Below are 20,911 nucleotides of genomic sequence, written 5' to 3'. Positions count from 1 at the left end.
ATATACCATAAAAGGGAAAGAAAAGGGCCAGAAAAGAGAATTCGAAAAAGTGATGCCTATAACTAAAGCAATATTTGAGCAAGGAGGGGCGGAGGGGGGGAAGGTTTAATTAAGGGGGAGAGGAAAAAGTATAGCAGTTGTCCCTAATAGGGAAGGAGATGAGTGCCATTTCTTATATAACAATACATCTCCATCTTCTGGGAGCAGTGTTCCCCCCTAAATCCCCACTCAATAGCTTGCATCCTCTCTCTCTTCCCTGCCCACCAGCAGGACTACATCTATCGTCATTACTCATGTGTGCCATCACTAATGCTCATGCGTAATGCTGAACTGTCGTCATAGGGTGAGCAGGGAGATGGGTGGTCCTTAGGTCCTTTGCAGTCCCAACCCCTATGCGTGTTGGCGAACAGATCGGCTGGGCGTAGCAATGTAGTAGTGTAGTACTTGGGGCACAGTGCAAATACAGCAGTGTTGGCTTCATTGAAACAGCACTAGTAATGGAGCCACTGAAAATTTCAACTGCTGTTATGGAAAAAAAAAAAAACGATTCTGGGCTGACTTAAAGAGTATGTAAACCCAGGATTTTCTATTCCTGATACACTACAGTACCTTGAAAAAGTATTCATACCCCTTGAATTTTTCCACATTTTGTCATGTTACAACCAAAAACGTAAATGTATTTTATTGGGATTTTATGTAATAGACCAACACAAAGTGGCACATAATTGTGAAGGAAAATTATAAATGGTTTTCAATTTTTTTTACAAATATGTGAAAAATGTGGTGTGCATTTGTATTCAGCCCCCCCGAGTCAATACTTTGTAGAACCGCCTTTCACTGCAATTTACAGCTGCAAGTTTTTTTGGGAATGTCTCTATCAGCTTTGCACATCTAAAGAGTGACATTTTGCCCATTCTTCTTTGTAAAATAGCTCAAGCTCTGTCATATTGGATGGAGAGCGTCTGTGAACAGCAATTTTCAAGTCTTGCCACAGATTCTCAATTGGATTTAGGTCTGGACTTTGACTGGGCCATTCTAACACATTAATATGCTTTGTTCTAAACCATTCCATTGTAGCTATGGCTGTATGTTTAGGGTCGTTGTTCTGCTGGAAGGTGAACCTCCTCCCCAGTCTCAAGTCTTTTGCAGACTCTTTTTTATTATTTTTTCCATAGCAGCAGTTGCATTTTTCAGTGGCTCCATTACTAGTGCTGCTTCAATGAAGCCACCACTGCTGCATTTGCACTGTCCCCCCAAGGCACTATATATTACCAAAAGTATTGGGACACCTGCCTTTACACGCACATGAACTTTAATGGTATCCCAGTCTTCGTACGTAGGGTTCAATATTGTGTTGGCCCACCCTTTGCAGCTATAATAGCTTCAACTCTTCTAGGAAGGTTGTCCACAAGGTTTAGGAGTGTGTGTATGGAAATGTTTGACCATTCTTCCACATTTGTGAGGTCAGGCACTGATGTGGATGAGAAGGCCTGGCTCGCAGTCTCCGCTCTAACTCATCCCAAAGGTGTTCTATCAGGTTGAGGTCAGGCCAATCAAGTTCCTCCACCCCAAACTCGCTCATTCATGTCTTTATGGACCTTGTTTTGTGCAATGGTCCAAATCATTTGGTGGAGGGGGATTATGGTGTGGGGTTGTTTTTCAGGGATTGGGCTTGGCCGTTTAGTTCCAGTGAAGGGAACTCTTAAGGCGTCAGCATACCAAGACATTTTTCATGCTCATAACTTTGTGGGAACAGTTTGGGGATGGCCCCTTCCTGTTCCAACATGACTTTACACCAGTGCACAAAGCAAGGTCCATAAGGACATGGATGAGCGAGTTTTTTTTATGCCTGTATACTCCTGAAAAAGCCATAGTGTGCATGGACACATTGGCTAACATGGAGGGGGGCCAATGTGGAGCCTTAGGGGTTCAACACTTTTCTACTCTACTCTAAAATTATCTGTTCCCTTTTTTTTCTTAGTGAATGCATACGAAATAAGGGGAAAATCACGCCAATGGTTACAGGAACTGCAGAAAAAAAAACTCTAGAGAAGCTCCAATGCCACTTGGTCCAAGGGAAAAAAATGGTTGAAATGGTTCCTTAACCACTTGCCGACTGGCTCACACCGATATACGTCGGCAGAATGGCATGAGTGTGCAAAACCCAAGATTGTGGCACAGAGAGGCAGAACATGGAGATGCCTATGTAAAGAAGGCATTTATTTCCCTGTTCTGCCTAGCAACATGACAGGGATCCACTGCTGCCAGTGATCGGGAGCAGTGATCTCTGTCATGTTTTAGTGAGCCCATCCCCCTACATTTAGAACACACTGAGGGAACCCCTTGATTGCCCCCTAGTGTTTAACCCCTTCCCTGCCGTGCATTTTTATAGCACTGATCACTGTATAAATGTCAGTGGTCCCAAAATAGTGTCAAAAGTGTCCGATCTGTTCGCCGCAATGTCGCAGTCACAATAAAAATCGCAGATTGCTGCCATTACTAATAAAAAAAAATTAATAATAAAAATGCCATAAATCTATCCCCTATTTTGTATACGCAATAACATATGCGCAAACCAATCAATATACGCTTATTGCAAATTTTTTTTACCAAAAATATGTAGAAGAATACATATTGGCCTAGGATGGCTGAGGGAGAAATTCGTTTTTTTATATATTTTTTGGGGATATTTATTATAGCAAAAAGTAAAAAAATATTGCTTTTTTTTTCAAAATTGTAGCTTTTTTTTTTGTTTATAGTGCAAAAAATAAAAACCGCAGAGGTGATCAAATACCACCAAAAGAAATCTCTATTTGTGGGAAAAAAAGGACGTCAATTTTGTTTGGGTACAGCGTCGCACGGTCGCGCAATCGTCAGTTAAAGCGACGCAGGGCCGTAACGCAAAAAAGGGCTTGGTCAGGAAGGGGGTAAATCCTTCCAGGGCTGAAGTGGTTAATGATCAGGATGGCAACACTTTGTTTAATTTTCTTGAATTATCAGTGCTGTAAATGAAATGCACCTGTTCGTTGTGATAGACAGATATCCACATTTAAGGTCCACTAATTGGTATTTACATACAATAAAATCAGGACAATACATATAGAGATTTTAAAGTGCGCTTTGTTCACAGAAGATATAAAATTGGGGACCTTCATGTACTTATTTTACAAAGTGGGAGTTAAGCCCTGGGGTAAATGGGACCGTTTGGAAATGAACAGTGTGACACCTTTTGCATACTTTAAAGACAAAAAAAGGTGTCATTTCTTCCAGGCTAATTACACCCAAGGCAAACTGTTTCTTGCTTTTCACACAGAGCCTGCGGTATCTTCTCATTTGCATGTGATCTGCAATGGGGCTAAATATTTGTATAAACTGTTACAGCTAGAGGCAGCTACAGTTTAATATCTATGAAAATCATTCATTTAGCCCATGGCTGCTATTATTTTCTATAAAATATAGCTGAATTAACTTTTATGGAAGGAGATTTTTTTTTTTTTTATTACAATGGCCAAAAATATTAAAGTATTGCTGCTGTGAACTCTGCAGTGCATTTAAAAATAACAAATAATTAAAATAATAATATAATAATAAAATAATTAAAATAATAATTAAAAATATAAAGTTAATTGGAATAGGATTTGCATTTGTGATATATAACATACCGGTATTTAATTTTAATATTTGTAATTGACCATTTAGGGGTTTGAACCCCAAAAGATTATCTAAAACAACGTATTACTTTCCCTGGCTCCCTTCCTCTATTTTCACCTGGTGATCCTACCAGTAGTAACATGCTTCCTGTGCTTGAATGATAATGTATGGAGGAGCAGCATTGTCACCCTAGAACAGTGTTTTAGGACTACAGAACACCTCCTCCCCTTCATAACATTGGGGAGCTGTTTTGGAGACTACTGAGAACAATGATAGCTACAAAGATAGAAGCACAGACAGAGGACAGAAAGTTATCAGCTCACATGATTTCTGGTAGGATCAACAGGTAACAGATGTTACAAATACACTTCCAGTAGTGGAGGTTCATGCTGAAAAAAATAAAAGTCAGTAGCTACAAATTCTGTAGCTGCTGACTTTTAATAAAAGAACACTTACCTGTCCAGGGATCTTGTGCCACCTGGACTAGTTCTTCACTAGCCTTCGGGTACCCAGCTCCGGCATCATAACTGTGGGCAGATGGCTGTGCTGCATGCGTCTTTACAGCCAGCTGTGCTGAGACAAACATGGAGGCTGTTACTGCTATCTTTTTCTTTTGAAAATGCTGGTTGCCTGGCTGCCATGCTTATCTAACTATTGCAGTGCTTTCTGAGCCTCTAATCTGGAGCAAGTTTGCTGATCAGATGTTTTAACTTCATTCACTGCACGTTTGTTCTAGGTTAGTGTAATGTGTTGAAGTAAAAGAATTGGCATTACAGTCAGGAAACTAGCATTTTTAAGGTGCAACAGGTTTCTGTCAGCACAGACTTTATTGGTGGCAGCACCGGCAGCCTATACTTCTATACTCTTTGACCCCTTTCACACTGGGGCGGTTTTCAGAGTGCCTGTAAAGCGCCTGAAAACTGCCTCCCCTGCAGCCCCAGTGTGAAAGACCGAGTGCTTTCACACTGGAGCGGTGCGTTTGCAAGACGGGGAAAAAAAGTCCTGCAAGCAGCATCTTTGGGGCAGTGCACCGCTCCCGCATCGCCCTGCCCATTGAAATCAATGGGCAGCGATGCTGAAGCACCTGCAAAACGATTTGGCAGCGGTGCTTGTCAGGTGATTTTAACCCCTTCTGGGGGGTTAAAAGCGATCCGCTAGCGGCGGTAAAGCGGCCGCTTTACCGCTGACGCCCCAGTGTGAAAGTAGCCTATATTATACTTCTAATCTTGTTTATTGGTCCTTTTACTCTCCTAAATGAGCTTGCTTTAATCCTTAACTGGATTTTTGATTTATCACCTCTAATGACCTTATGCTAAATCATAGAATAATAGCAAGGTGCAAAAGTAAAAATATGAGTGGTGACTTTCCACTTTTTATTATTTAAAACTTAACTCATTGAGAAGCAGTGTAAAATTCCATCTTTTTAAAGGCTGAATAAAGTGCTATTTTACAATTTACAGTGTTGTTTGAGATGGATAAAGAGTAGCAGGCTAATGCTTGATGCACAGGGCCATATTGGGGCCTACAATGTGCAGAGCCTGCGTAATGACTTTTCCAGGATTTGCTGCAGCTGCAAACAGCCCCCCATTGAGATGCATTAGAAGAGGCGGCTACACGTGGATGTGCGTCAAAGGTTGTGTAAAGCCGGCCATAGACGGATCGAAATTCGGCTGGTTCAACAGGAACTGACCGAATTTCACTCTGTCTATGGGCAGGCTGGTTGTACTGAAGTTGATCCATCGATTGTCTTCAGAGCAACCAGCCTGTCTGTTTTTTTTCACCTGATCACTGCTGGCGGTTATAGCCTGCAGCAGTAATCATTGAATTCTGCCGGTCGGAAAGGCTTCCCGCTGGCAGAACACAATAGCAAATTTGGTTGAATGGTTGAAGGAAAGAAAATTGCAAATGGTATGGCCTGCTTTAAGCACCCACATGTGCTTAAAGGTATGCTCCGAACGCACATAGTGTGTACTCGGGTCATACGTCAGTGCGCATGTGGGTGGCTTTACACCTGAAACCACAAAACAAAGAAAGGGCCCACTGACCTAGTGCATCATCCTAAAAACATGACTTTATTTTTGTATAAAGTGGTAAGTATTATACTCACCGAATGACAGCTGCATCAAAACTCATCACAAAGAACAGCACCATCCAGTCCACAGTACATCATAACATGTGACAAGACAAATGCAGATCCAATAGTCTAACATGTTTCGAGGACTAGCCTCTTCCTCAGAGCCACAGTGGCACTTCTCCAGAAAAAATAACGTTACACACAATGACAGAGCTTTGCTTGTAGCAAATAAAGCTTTAGGAAGGGCACTCATTTTGTCCAGAATTACTATTCTAAAAGAAAATCTGTCATGGGGGAAGTATTAAGTCTGCCATTGCTAACCTCTCCAGTCTGAGCTATTAATAGGATAATTAGTTGCGCAATGACTTTGTGCTGGATAAAGTCGGCCATAGATGGATCAATCCATGTATGGGCAGCCTGGTTGTACCCAAGTCAATTCATCGATCAACTTGGGTACAACCAGCATGTCAGATTTCTAACATGTGATTACTGCCAGTGGCTTTAGTCGCTGGCAATAATCAGCGGATTCTGCCGGCCGGGAAGGCTCCCTCCCAGAAGAATACAATAGCAATAGAATAAAGGAGTTATTCCCGCGCTAACAGGTATAAAATCTGATAACAGTACTAAGGAGAAGCTGCATGCACCGGATACAGGTGCAAACCGAACCTTAAAGGGACATAAAAATATTAAATGGTGCTGCGCTAATCCTGGACACCCTTATTAAAAGCCTTAGGGTGATAGTAAGTGACTAAAAGGTGGTAAAACAGCAGAGAAGTGTTGGCAACAGCCATACAAAATCGCACTCATAAATAAACATTAGCAGTGCTAAAAACAAATATATGTGAAAAATAAAATCACTAAAAATTCACTCATTATAAATAGTGCCATTAAATAAATCATTAGTCCATAACTGTAATCATGTGCAAAAAACAATGGTGTCAACAATCATCACATCGTAACACGGAGTCTGTGTGACTCAAATTAAGTAGCAAGCAAAATAGCACATAAAGTGACAAGGTGCAAGGTGAAGGGAATGAAAAAATAAATAAATGTAAACCAGTGCAATGTTCAGGGATTGTCCAGAACTATGGCAAGCAATATTAATAAATAATGTGACTTGGATAGTTTGGCATGCACCAGATGTGACAGTAAAAAAAGTCCTTTTTAAATAATAGTTTTACCTAATAAAGCTACTGGTTTAAATAGTATTACACTATTGGGGCTCCCCGTGTTTTTTTATCCCCCTGTATTACCGAGGGAACCACCCCCTGAAACTAGGACTGCGAGGATAGGTCTCTGCATCCTAGGAGGACCCCCCTAAAAGATTCTTGGTCATATGTGCTTGCTCTATTACTTCAAGGAGGACCCTTGTAAAGACCTATGGTTAGATGCGCTTGCCCTATTGCCTCAAGGTAAGGGGCCATCTTTTACATGAGTGTTCTTACACGAAGTTGAGCACCGTGTGATTTACGTCAAGCAATGCAGGAGGGGTTCTCCCATCAACACTGACAGTGTTGATAAAGGAATCAAGGGATCTTCTTTCCTTCCAACTGTGGTGGAAGGAAAGAAGATTGCATAATCTATGCACTGCTTTAGTAACTATACATGGCTCCGTTTTCTCTTGTTAAGCCCACATCAGATAACCGCGTGGAACAAAGGAATCTCCACTGAAAGGCTATTATATTTGATAGCTGACGCAAAGTGCTTTCATCTGATAGCAATTTTTTTAACAGATTTTTGTGGAACCCAGTGGTGCTTGCAGGGTCACCCCGCGGCTTAATTTTTTGCTGATCCAGCAGGAATCAGCTGAAATGTAAGCTGTCTGTGGCCAGCTTTAGAAAAACAGAGATGGACATTATTCTGATAACGCAGCCAATCCAAAATCTTGAAATACAGTAAAACCTTGGATTGCGAGCGTAATTCGTTCCAGAAACATGCTTGTAATCCAAAGCACTTGTATATCACAACAAATTTCCCCATAATAATGGAAACTCAAACGATTCATTCCACAACTATTTATTCATAGGTCCTTCAGTTTATAGTCCATATAAAAAGATTATAGCAATGTGATGAAGGTTGTGCAACCATAAAATGTCCATCCACAAATGGAAGCCTCCACAAGGGGATTAGAAGCAAAATCCAGCAGGAGCTACAGAGTATAAAAGAGAAGAGCGGCGCCCCAAATGCCCCGTACACACGAGCAGAAATTCAATGTTCTCAATTTTTCGGTCGGAAAAAGTTTCGATCGGAAATTCTGATCGTCTGTACCAATTCCGACACGCAAAATTTCTACTCATGCTCGGAAACAAATCGACGTATGCTCGGAAGCATTGAACTTAATTTTCACGGCTCACCGTAGTGTTGTAAGTCACCGCGTTCTTGACGGTCGGATGTTCAGCAAACTTTTGTGTGACCGTGTGTATGCAGGCCAAGCTTGAGCGGAATTCCGTCAGAAAAACCACCCAAGATTTTTCCGACGGTCGTGTGTACGCGACATTAGTGTAGCAATATGTTGCTAAATGTTGTAACTTTATTAAATGTATCCCTATTGCTTCACTTACAGGAGCTTCTCTTCTCGTTTATACTCAGTTGTGATATGACGCTACTTGTATATCAAGACATTACTTGTATATCAAGTCAAAATTTATTTAAAAATTTGCTTGTCTTGCAAAACGCTCTCAAACCAAGTTACTCTCAAACCAAGGTGTTACTGTACTGAGTTGTGGTAATTATCTCATGCAAAGCCACACTTCTCCAGTTTTTTGGATTTAACATATTTTCCTTAATTCTAAGGTAATAAAACTTTGTTTTTTCTTTAAAATACTTAATTGGGTCAAACAGTCAATATGTTGAAGATATCTTTACCTCATTGGCTAGATTAGGAAAAAAGAACATTTTGTTTTATAAAATGCCATCATGTGCAAAAGCGTATCTGTGTTATGCCACTTGCTGTGACATATCCTCCCATAACCCGGACTCTTCTTGATGGCCTGAGGCAATGCTATGTATTTCTATTAACCGCAGTGAAAGTGACTCAACCAGTTTTAAGAAATGCTATGCCCGAGTACTCATCTCCACCATGTCTTACGGAATACTAATATATATCACCTGCCAGGGAGCATGACTTCATTTACACTACATCCTAGCAACTGGTTACACCAGGACCCATAGCGACCAATAGAATTCTAGCTTTTTAGCAGGGTTAAGCTGGCCATACATTATACAATTTTCTTGTTCAATTTCCTTTAGATTTACCTTCTACTATGTAGTGCAAGGGCCTGACTGATTGCATACACATTGAAAGAGTTTAGGTTTGACCTCATATTATATGGTTTTCGTAAATCTAAAGGTAAATTGTACAAGATAATTGTATAATGTATGGCCAGCCTTAGACAACAGTTAGTATGATCATTAAAGTGTGTGTCTGAGTAAATAAAAAAAACATATTCAGTACATCTCTCTAAACAGTATTGTTACATGCATATTTTAACATCGTTTATCCCTTTTAAAAATGTTGCAAGTATTGGAAATATACCTGTTGACCATACCAGAAAACCCAGTAAGCTCCTAACCTTCTGTTCATGCAGAGAGCATAATGCCTGAACTGGATTGAAATGCCAACTAACATGGTCAGCCCTGTCTGCTGACCATGCTGATCAGTAGGAACTGCTTTCCCAACAGCTGCCCCTGAACAATTTTACAAACTTGGTAATGATGTCATAATCAGTAATAAAATAGAATCTGCTCATAAACAAAACCCAACACCTGATAATATGATCGCAGAACTTTGTGCTGAGCTGCAAACACTACTGAAACCAACAGACACTCTGACTTCAGGATAAAACTCCTACTTCGTTTTACCAGGACATGCCTTGGCGAGAGTCTTTCACCATAGACTCCCCTTAACTTCAATACCTACAATTCAGTTTCCTTCTGGTAACTTAATACACGATCCCAAAGAGATTTCTTATGCCCTGTACACACGACCGGTTTTCCCGTCGGAATAAACTCTGAAGGTTTTTCCGTCGGAATTCCGCTCAAGCTGTCTTGCCTACACACGGTCACACCAAATTCCGAGAACGCGGTGACGTACAAATTGTATGACGGGACTAGAAAACAGGAGTTCAATAGCCAGTAGCCAATAGCTTCCGTCTCGTACTTGCTTCAGAGCATGCGTCGTTTTTGGTACGTCGGAACAGCATACAGATGAGTGGATTTCCCGATAGGAATTAGTTCCGTCGGAAAAATTTAGAACATGTTCTCTTTCTAGGTCCGTCAGAATTTTCGACGTAAAATGTCCGATGGAGCATACACACGATCGGAATATACGATGAAAAGCTCCCATCTGACTTTTTCTGTCAGACATTCCGCTCGTGTGTACACGGCATAAGGCATTTCATAGCTTTTACTCGAATCTCTATAATATCCCTACCAAATACTTAACCATGCACCCAACAGCTTTTCATCAAAAAGTGTGTCAATATGTACTAGATACACCCCTGCCCTCGATACCATTGAAAACAGCAGAAAACCTGGAACAAGACTTTTCACTGGAGGAAATTAAGTAGGCTATGGGGCTATTTCCTCTCTGGTCCCTGGGAAAAACCTGGGACCAGACAAATTTACACTTTGTTTTTATTAGACTTTTACAGAACTCCTCTCTCCCATCCTGACCAAGACTTACAACTCTATCAAAATGTCTCAATCCTTCGCTACACAAAGGATGGAAGCTCATATTTCTGTCATCCCAAAACCCAATAAAGATCCCATGATTTGTGCTAATTATCACCCAATCTCTCTCACAAACATAGACTTTTGCTTCTACTCCAAAATGATTGCACTAGGCTCACCCCAGTACTCCTAGCCACTATACATTTAGATCAAGCCGGCTTTACCTTGGGCAGCAAGGCTCAAGATAACACTTTGAAGACCCCTACCTATTTGGAATATGCTCAGAGAAGCTCCATCCCATCCTGTCTCTTTTCTGTAGATGTCAAAAGGGCATTCTAATTAGATAAGTTATTGATGGAAATCAATAGTGCAGCCCTATCTTTTTTTGCTGCAATACCCAAGTCATAAAGTACTCTTTAGATTTTAAATTTTAATGGCAACAGTCTATGATATCTTCACCCACCAAATAATTCCTACAAATGTTTATGGGTTTGTTACTCAGACGTGTTAAGACCAGTCAATATGCCTGTGACTACAACATGTTTACTGGCTTCAACATGTCTTAGTCACAGACCCAGAACAAGCACAGAGTAAATGAAAGTTGGAGAAAACTAAGAATTACTTTTATTTATACATGAAGTCAGCGACTTGAAGAAACCCTGTTGACAAGACCATTCATTTTAACAACAATCATCCAATACGATTATACAATATGTGCATTTTACATATTGTATACATATTATTTACCTGTAAAACCCTCCTTCATTTAGATATTCAAAAGCCCCGAGACTCTTGCTGGGCGCCGTCATCTTTTTACATGTGATGTCTGGAGCCCTAGCAGTATCGTAGTCTTCACTCATGGGACACTCCTATAGTATTCCCTTTCAGTAGAGAGGGGTGGAGAAGCTACTCCAGCACAAAAAAAGACATTCCCAGAATATGAGAGGACATTGCCTTGCCAGGATGGAGGAGCTTTGCTTGTGCTGCAAGGGTTAAATGTTTGTTAGGTCCAGGGGTAGAGGAATAAGTTGGAATACAAAGTTAATTCTTCGCTCTGGCAGGCTTCCACCACAATGTGTGACCAGTCCACCAAAGCCACTTTTCTTGGCTAGTTGCATCACATACAGTACAGGACCAGCATTCCTATACTGTAAGTGATGACAGCAAGGGCCCACCCACATTCAGGAGCTTTAGAGAGAGTGCGACTTTCTGGGGAAGCTAAGGATAAGGTGAGTACATCTTATTCTTCTACACCTAGGCAAAATGAGCATTTAACCAGCATTTAACCTTTGCAGTGGATGGGGTGTCCTACTGCAAGGGAAATGTGTAGTTTAATATCCTGGAGTTCATCTTTAGCTTTTCTTTGCCACAATTACAGTCGTTAGTATGGTACAGATTAAAGAAAATGACCTTTTGTCTTTGACTCTTACATTCACTTGTTTGCCAAGGCAAAGACAACCTATATGTTTTTTTGTTTTTTAAAGTAATCAGACTTCAGGACTACAGATACTACATTAGTCAACACCACATCCTGTAGCTCCCAAGTCAGAAGAAGAGACACAAATTGACCACACTAGGATGGATTTTTTTTGTGCCTAGCACGGTAGGCAACAAACAGGAATGAATTAAATCCTAAGGGGTATGACAGGATCACTGGGCATTTTATTACTTTACAACATTTGCTAGCGTCGATTTATACCTTTCCAGTGTGGTGTGTCACTTTGCAGTAATGGGCACATATTTTTTTCACATTGCACCCCAACACACTCCAATGACAATACATTGCAGCACACTGTAATGTACTGCTGTGCATTGTGGTGCACTACATTGCCAAAAATAGACTATGTCCATTTTTTTGGCATTTTCGTATGTTTCCAACCTATTCATTTGAATGGCCTACTTTAACACAAAGGGGTTGATTTACTAAAACTGGAGAGTGCAAAATCTGAGGCAGCTCTGCATAGAAACTAATCAGCTTCCAGGTTTTTTTTGTCAAAGCTTACTTGAACAAACTGACATTGGAAGCTGATTGGCTCCCATGCACAGCTGCACCAGATTTTGCACTCTCCAGTTTTAGTAGATCAACCCCAATGTGCGTCAATACATGAAAATAACTCATTAACACATTTGCATTAATGCTTTGCACCAGGATGCCAAGGTTTTAATGGGCCCTTGGAGAATGCAGAGATTGGTCTGACATTACAGAGCTACTAGGTAAAGTGGTCCCCAACTTTTCAGGTCAGGGTTAACATGCACTTTAACTGATCAGCTATTAACCATTTAAATGACTGCCCCCACATATTCTTGCATTTGTTTCCTGCAGCCATCTAAAAGAGAGAAACTTGCATAAAAATGATCAAGTCTCAGTCACACTAGCTCACATATGGTAATCTATATTGCGATAAGTTTTCATATTGCAATGAAGGATCCCATTGAATTATGCTATTATCCATCTACACGTTTTGCCTTTCTCTAAACCAAACCTGTGAGAGGTTGAACTTGATAATAGATGATTTTCTTTCATGCTCATTAACTGTGTCACATGTTTTACGTTTAAACGAGTCCTTTCTGGTACCATTTACTAATTCTGCATAGTTATATATCAGACCAAAGGGAGGGGAAGTAGCATTACTTTAGTTTATTACTTCCATAATATGGATATGTCCAAGTATGTGACTGAATTTAGAACAGCACCAGATATTTTCCAAGGATCAAGTCTATTACACGCATAAATGGTGTCCTCATATGCAAAGCACATAAGTGTATATGTATACTAGTCTGTTTTTCCTTAATGCCATGGTGATTGGATTTGAGGTTAGATTTTAATGTTGCCCCTTTTGATGTATAAAAGTTCATAAATATTCAAAATATGATTTTAACATCTATTTCTATCTCTTCACAGGTTGGAAAGACTGGTTGATGTATTACGGAAAAAGGTTGGAGCTGGCAATGTTCGTACAGTCATTTGATTGCCATCCCTGAGCATATGATAACCCTGCTGCCGCAGCATTACACTGCCAGAGACATAGAAGTTGTGGACAAGCTCAGCAAATATGAAGTGATGGGTAAAGGGGAGGATTTTTTTTCGCACAACTAAGTTTACAAAGAACGTTTTTTAAAATCCATTACCAATGCTGCTCCAAGTCTATAGAAAGGGGACGGGAGGCCTTTTTCAGACCCTCTGTTCTTGTACACTGAACAAACACTGCCACTGCACACCTCACTACTAAGCCACCCGAACCTGTTGCTCAATCATACCTCTTGTCTGCAGCTATAGAAATACCAGTTGTAATAAATGTTTTCCCTCACTGAGACTTTGATAACATCACAAACATTTTTCTGTTTAAAGACACTTATTGGTAAGTAGAAGAAGACCCTCCGTGTTGGGAACAGAAACATATTCAGTCCCAGAGTAGAAACTACAGTGAGGGTCTTTAGAAGAAACAAAAGTCGGATGTTTAGCCCTTGTGAAACCATTGAGTGGAGGTCCCATGCATCTATTTGTAGGTTCTGCATCAGACATATACATATGTTATAAGACTGGGACTGGAGTCTTAATAAACAAAATTCAGACATGAGCAATTGTGACTACACATCCTTTACTTGTGCAAATTGCAAAGGATGCTATCATAAATGATGACCCACATGTTTTGGAGAAGCCTAGAAAACTGTATGAAATGTTTCACTATAGTAATTTCATAATTCTGTATTAAATTCTGTCCTTGTAACATATTAAAGGCAATATATTGGTTGTATTAATATCTTTGATTCCCAAACTGCACTTATAACATTTCTTGCATCTTCAGTGTTGTATTCTTTAATTTTATTCATAATAGCACCTCATTTAAAGCTGAATTTCACCCCACCCCCTATCCCCTTATAACAATTTTTTGGCATACAAAAAATCCTATATAAATTCCCTTTTTACTCATCCAAATCAAAAGTTATGTGCTATATACCAGAGTAAATTGAGTAATAGGAAAAATGGACTTTAATGGCACATATGGAAAAATATAACAAATGTTTACTAATATATACTAAATGTTTACTACACGTTTACTAAAACACACAATTTTGTACACAAAGAAGGACCCACTGGTTGGCCCAAGGGGAATACCATTTGTATACTTCCTGTGGGGCTATACTATTGGTATCAGAAAAAAGGCCACACTCAGATACGGCATTGGCTCTTGGGCGTTCAAGGGTCCTTGAAGAATTAAAATTGCTCTACATGTCAGTAAAATGTAACATTTATTGGGGTCATACCAGAGTATTCTATCTTTTTCTATGTACAGTAGTACTTCTTAGGGCGTCTACGTCTCTGCCTGTGTGAAACGGACACTCCCTATTGGCTGTCCAGTGCTGGGGTGCTCTCAGAATCCAGAAGAGGAGTCCCAGCAGTGAAGTCAGCAAAAAGGGAATGGAGAGGTTGGGCCGCTCTACATTGTTGGATTACTGATCCCCACACCAGGAAATGGCTTGGACAGGGAACAGAGACAGGGGACTAAGGTAAGTAAAACATAGCTTTAGAAGGTATGGAAAATACATAACATGAACAGCTGAATGGATGAGAGAGGGGTGGGAGGGAGTGCTGGAAATGGTGCTCGTTTTTATCCAGAGATGTATTTCGACTGTGTAATAAGATTTTGGTCTGGGTTCTGCTTTAACCATTCACTTGTCTTTGTCACTGGAGATTTCAGCAATGTGTACACAATAATGTATAGAATAAAGACTGATTTGTGATTTTTTTATTTGAATTTGAGCAAGCCCAGCCCCCACTTACTCAAACCCTATGTCAATTGTACCCAAAATAAATCAGTTTCGTATGGAATCAGTAACAAAGCTATTTTTGCTAAGCTGTATGCACTAGGAAGTCAATGAATCAGGACTGTGCTACCAAAGTTAAAATATTTGATGAGAATTTCAGCTATGAAATCAGTCAAGGTGGTTGGAATTTTACTTCTGAATCCCCATCATGAGAGCTGTTCCTCCTGGTGCTGTGCTCATCTCTGAAATACTTCCTGTGTTATAGCATTAGGCAGTGGAAGGGCCTGTCAGGCAAGCTAAAAATCCTTTGATAGCTGGTTTGTGTGTCTACCAGAATAAACATGTGTTACCATAGACATCAGATCAGCTAATGTTAGAGAGCACTGGAATATCACATGCACTGAATTACCAAAAAGTATTGGGACACCTGCCTTTACACGCACATGAACTTGAATGGCATCCGTCTTAGTCCGTAGGGTTCAATATTGAGTTGGAACACCCTTTGCTGCTATACCAGCTTTAAATCTTCTGGGAAGGCTGTCCACAAGGTTTAGGAGTGTGTCTATGGGAATGTTTGACCATTCTTCCAGAAGCGCATTTGTGAGGTCAGGCACTGATGTTGGACGAGAAGGGATGGCTCACAGTCTCCGCTATAATTCTTTCCAAAAAGGTGTTCTATTGAGTTGAGGTCAGGACTCTGTGCAGGCCAGTCAAGTTCCTCCACCCCAAACTCTCTCATCCATGTCTTTATTGACCTTGCCTTGTGGTTCTGGAAGAATGGTCGAACATTCCCATAGACACACTCCTAAATCTTGTGGACGGCCTTCTCAGAAGAGTTGAAGCTGTTATAACTGCAAAGGGTGGGACCAACTCAATATTGAACCCTATCGACTAAGCCTGGGATTCCAATAAAGTTCATGTTCGTGTAAAGGCAGGCGTCCCAATACTTTTGTTAATATAGTGTATCTCAGCAGATGTTTCTCTAGGGAACAAGGTTATGGCCATGTTGGATATTTTTGCTTTACAGTGTAGTTCCTCTGGGATTGTCGTGGTACTGGTATACATTTTAGACATACCCAGCTGCACAGTCTTTATGAAACCAAAACCGTTATCCTCTCAGCATGTTTGCTGCTCACCCATTACAAACCAGCTACAATTATTGAGTGTTTAAGCTGAGGCTCTTCTGTAGGCTCTGTGTTCACCTGCAGAGATCAGATGATACATATTTTTTCCCATTGGAAAGTCTCTACCTGTGACATTACTACAGGTAAAAGAATACACTTAACTCAACTGACAACAACAGCAAACTGCATTTCAAGTGAATGACAGTTCCCCTCTTGTTAGAGATGATGGACATCTATGTAATATAATTGATTGTTTTTTTTATGCCTTTGTAACTTAATTCACAATGTTGTAGGCATTGTAGTAGGTGACTATATATAATATATAGTTACATCCACTAGTATAGGATATGACATTGTATAATGGCTGGATTGTAATGTTCACTGGCTGTTTGGTGTCTGTTGCTGAAATATATAAAATGGTAATTGAATTCAACATGACAGATATAGTCTAACAATTTTATATAGTTATTATTTTTGCACCATTTTGTGATTTGGAGTCCAATTTTACCTGATTTTATACATGAAAGAACTGTCCATTTTTGATTATTCTAGAAGGTAACAACATTTTCTGATTGTTGGTTACCTGTTTGAAAATGTCTGTGTGATAATCAATTCCTCTTCTATAGAAGGGAAGCATGCTGAACTGGTCACACAGAGGATTGTGGAAAGTCCCAGCAGGTATGAAAATGGGTTGATCTCTAGGTTGCCCCTCCTAGCTTAAAGCCCATCTCTAGGTTGCCCTTCCTACGTTTTACTGTTTTTTTTTTTTTTTTTGTGGACTGTTCCTGAATTCAGTACAGAGTGGCATCGTGTTTGTAAGGTAGAGCTGTTTCCTGCAACATTATCCTGTAAACAGATTCACAGTTTACCCCTAGTGGGTGGGCCTTGATTGCCTGGGATCACAGGAAGTGCTTTGAATTACATTGGATGTCATTCAACCCAAAAGAGAACCAACACAGCATCACATTTCTGTTAGTTTGCAGGGGAAAGCACTGCAAAAAATTAGTATCGCAGCAAGAGTTGTTTTAACTTTTGCAGGACAATTGATTTGAAAACAAAAAATCTTAACCTGCAGTTGGGCTTTAAAGTATATTCGGAATTACTTCTTAGAAGGCTACTAAAGATGGACAGCAGGCACTTTCACAGTACAGCTCACTTTTCCCTCCTCTGCAGTCCCCCCCCCCCCCCTCAAAAAAAATCCTCTTGGCACAAGATAAAAAAGCACACTTACCCCCAGCTCCCTCAATGCAGTGCTTGCTGCCCGTGCCAGAGTAATGCGTCGCTAGGCTGTAGCCCTGGGAGTTCAGGTTGGTGGGGTTGTGCCTAACCCTATGCAAACAATGACAATTAGAAAGTTGGTATTTGCATCTCAAGGAGGTGGTCAGCGCTGTGTGAACAAAGCTGCCTTTTTTTCTAATTCTTTGTTTTCCACAAGGTACATGGAAATTACAATAGTATGCGGTACACTTGAGTACAGTAAAACAGAACACAGTACTCATTAACATTCCAGTTCAGATATTCAGATAAGTACACTGAGTCCCATGTTCTTAACAGTATCATGGAATATCCCAAGTATATGTGTTTGCCACTTTTGTTCAACCTAATGTGGAGAGGAGATTTTTTTTTTATAACTATTATCTACAGTAATAAGAGAAGTCTTAAGACATAAAACATAAAAAAACATGGGTGGGGTGAAAGCGGGCTGAAAAGGGTGTGTGTGTGAAGCAAAGGAACTGACCATACTGTGTTCTCATACCGAATGTGTTCAGTTTTTAATAGGAAAGAAGAGGGACTGGCAAGAACACCAGGGATTTCGAGGAAGCACTACAAAGGATACTTTTTCATACAAGTACATGATAAAGCAGGCACATATCAGGAATAAAAAAAAGGTTGGGTTTACAGTGCCTTGTAAAAGTATTCATATCCCTTGAAATTTTCCACATTTTGTCATGTTACAACCAAAAATATAAATGTATTTTATTGGGATTTTATGTGATAGACCAACACAAAGTGGCACATAATTGTGAAGTGGAAGGAAAATGATCAATGGTTTTCAAAAATTTTTACAATCCCTTTCATGACTAAGCCTATTTCTGATATTTGGTGTTTACAAGTTAAAATCCATATTTTTTGCTAGAAAATTACTTAGAGCCCCCAAACATTATATATATATATATATATATTTTTAGCAGAGAATCTAGAGAATAAAATAGTGATTGTTGAAATATTTTATGACACACGGTATTTGTGCAGCGGTGTTTTAAACGCAACTTTTTGGGAAAAGGGACACTTTCATGAATTTAAAAAAAACGAAACAGTAAAGTTAGCCCAATTTTTTTGTATAATGTGAAAGATATGTGTGATGTGTTACGCCGAGTAAATGGACACCAAACATGTCACGCTTTATAATTGCACGCAATCATGGAATGGCGACAAACTACGGTACTTAAAAATCTCCATAGGCGACGCTTTAAAGTTTTTTTACGGTTACCAGGTTAGAGTTACATAGGAGGTCTGACGCTAGAATTATTGCTCTCGCTCTGACAATCACGGCGATACCTCACATGTGTGATTTGAACACTGTTTACATATGTGGGTGCGACTTCCGTATGCGTTTTCTTTGCTGCACGAGCTCGCTAGGGACGGACACCTTAAAAAAAAAATTCTTATTTATTTTATTTATTTTTATATTATTAAATTGTGTTTAAAAAAAAAAATTGATCACTTTTATTGCTGTCACAAGGGATGTAAACATCCCTTGTGACAGTAATAGGTAGTGACAGTTACTCTTTATGGAGGGATGGGGGGTCTAAAAGACCCCTCATCCCTCCTTTACACTTCAAAGTATTTAAATTGCCGTTTTCGGCGATTCTGAATACTGTATATTTTTTTTAAACTGGCGCCATTGGCAGCCGAGTAAACAGGAAGTGACGTTGTGACGTCGCTTTCCTGTTTACAATCAGGAGATTGTAACAAAGCCGTTTCTGGCTTCGTGCCAGTCTGTCCCTAGCCGTCGGAAGTGGTGGATTGGGTCTCCCGGTGGGACGGGAGGCCCGTTGAGGGCGGCAGGAGAGGGGGACGTCCCCTCCCGCTCCTCCAGGATAACAGCCGAGCGGTTTTTAGCCACATCGGTTGTTATCCCTGGAAAGCCGATTGCCCGCTCTAAAAAATGGTACCGGGATGATGCCTGCAGCTGCGGGCATCAGCCCGGTATAACCCCCGAAAGCCGAGGCTGCACATCTGCGTGCGCTTGGCAGGAAGGGGATAAATATCTGAAAAGTGTGGTGTACATTTGTATTCACCCCCCCCCGAGTCAATACTTTGTAGAACCACCTTTCGCTGCAATTGCAGCTTCAAGTGTTTTTCGGTATGTCTTTACCAGTTTTGCACATCTAGAGAGTGAAATCTTTGCCTATTCTTCTTAGCAAAATAGCTCAAGCTCTGTCAGATTGGATGGAAAGCATCTGTGAACAGCATTTTTCAAGTCTTGCCACAGATTCTCAATTGGATTTAGGTCTGAACTTTGACTGGGCCATTCTAACACATGAATGTGGTTTAATCTAAACCATTCCACTGTAGATCTGGTTGTATGTTTAGGGTCGTTGTCCTACTGGAAGGTGAACCTCCTCCCCAGTCTCAAGTCATTTGCAGACTCTAATGCCGCGTACACACGGTCGGACTTTTCGTCTACAAAAGTCCAACGGACGCTGACGGACTAAAGCTGGCTGGTAATCCGATCGTGTGTGGGCTTCTCCAGACTTTCAACGTACTTTTTTAGCCTCAAATCCGACGGACTTTAGATTTGAAACATGCTTCAAATCTTTACGTCGTAACTACGACGGACCCCGAAGTCCGCTCGTCTGTATGCTAGTCCGACGGACAAAAAAACGACGCATGCTCATAAGCAAAAACTAAACGGAAGCACTCGGTCTAGTAAAACTAGTGTTCGTATTGTAGGTAGCACATTCATCACGCTGCAAAATCTGTGATCGTTGAATGCAGCGCATTTTATTTCTTCTTTACGAATGCTCTAAAGACGAAGGTGTTTTGCTGTTCATAATCAGAGTTCTCCCAAACTGATTTCTGGATTCTTTTTCTCTTTGATCTCATGAATGATATAGTATGCTTTTTAAAAACAATGTTTCCATACTAATAATACTTTTTCCCTTTTTTTTTTTTTAGGTTTGTAAAGTTACCACAAAGAACCCATTATTCTATTTTTTTTTTCTAGTGATTATTTTTTAGTTTTTAGATAAAGTTAACCCAAAGCACCGTTTTTGGTTATGTAGATTTTTTTATTTTCAAGACTTACCACTTGAACATTATTAACATTAGTAATGTATTTTTGGTGTGTTTTTTTCAAACTCAATGAGATTGTTGTCCCTTGTTAATTTAACATTGTGTGTAAAATCAATGATTTAAAAGAAAACACATAAAGTCTTTGGCTAAACTCAAAAAAGATCCATTTATTCATGGTCAAAATAAAATAAAGAGGAAGTCAACGCTGGCAAAAGTCGGTGTACAAGAAAATTGGGATCTTGCGGAGTCCATATAAGAGGGAGCACAATCTGGTCCAAGAATCCCAGAGATCAACAGCACCAGCAGATGATCTAGATGTCCCCAG

The 20,911-nt window shown here is 40.1% G+C and overlaps 1 protein-coding gene across 10 annotated transcripts in view; it reads left to right on the top strand.

Annotated features, from left to right (window-relative positions):
• MIPOL1 (mirror-image polydactyly 1) overlaps positions 1-14,151 on the top strand; it is a 753,413-nt gene extending 739,262 nt beyond the window's left edge. For all 10 annotated transcript variants that reach the window (XM_073608913.1, XM_073608905.1, XM_073608904.1 and 7 more), the window contains one exon: positions 13,299-14,151. In XM_073608913.1, the coding sequence (XP_073465014.1) occupies positions 13,299-13,365 (67 nt within the window). In that variant the 3' untranslated portion in view covers positions 13,366-14,151. The remainder of the gene's footprint in view (positions 1-13,298) is intronic.
• The last annotated feature ends 6,760 nt before the right edge of the window (positions 14,152-20,911 follow it).

This window comes from Aquarana catesbeiana, linkage group LG13 (genome assembly GCF_042186555.1).
Source record: "Aquarana catesbeiana isolate 2022-GZ linkage group LG13, ASM4218655v1, whole genome shotgun sequence".
Taxonomy (NCBI): domain Eukaryota; kingdom Metazoa; phylum Chordata; class Amphibia; order Anura; family Ranidae; genus Aquarana; species Aquarana catesbeiana.
Note: the sequence above shows the minus strand (reverse complement) of the source record. Positions and strands in the feature narration are given on the sequence as shown.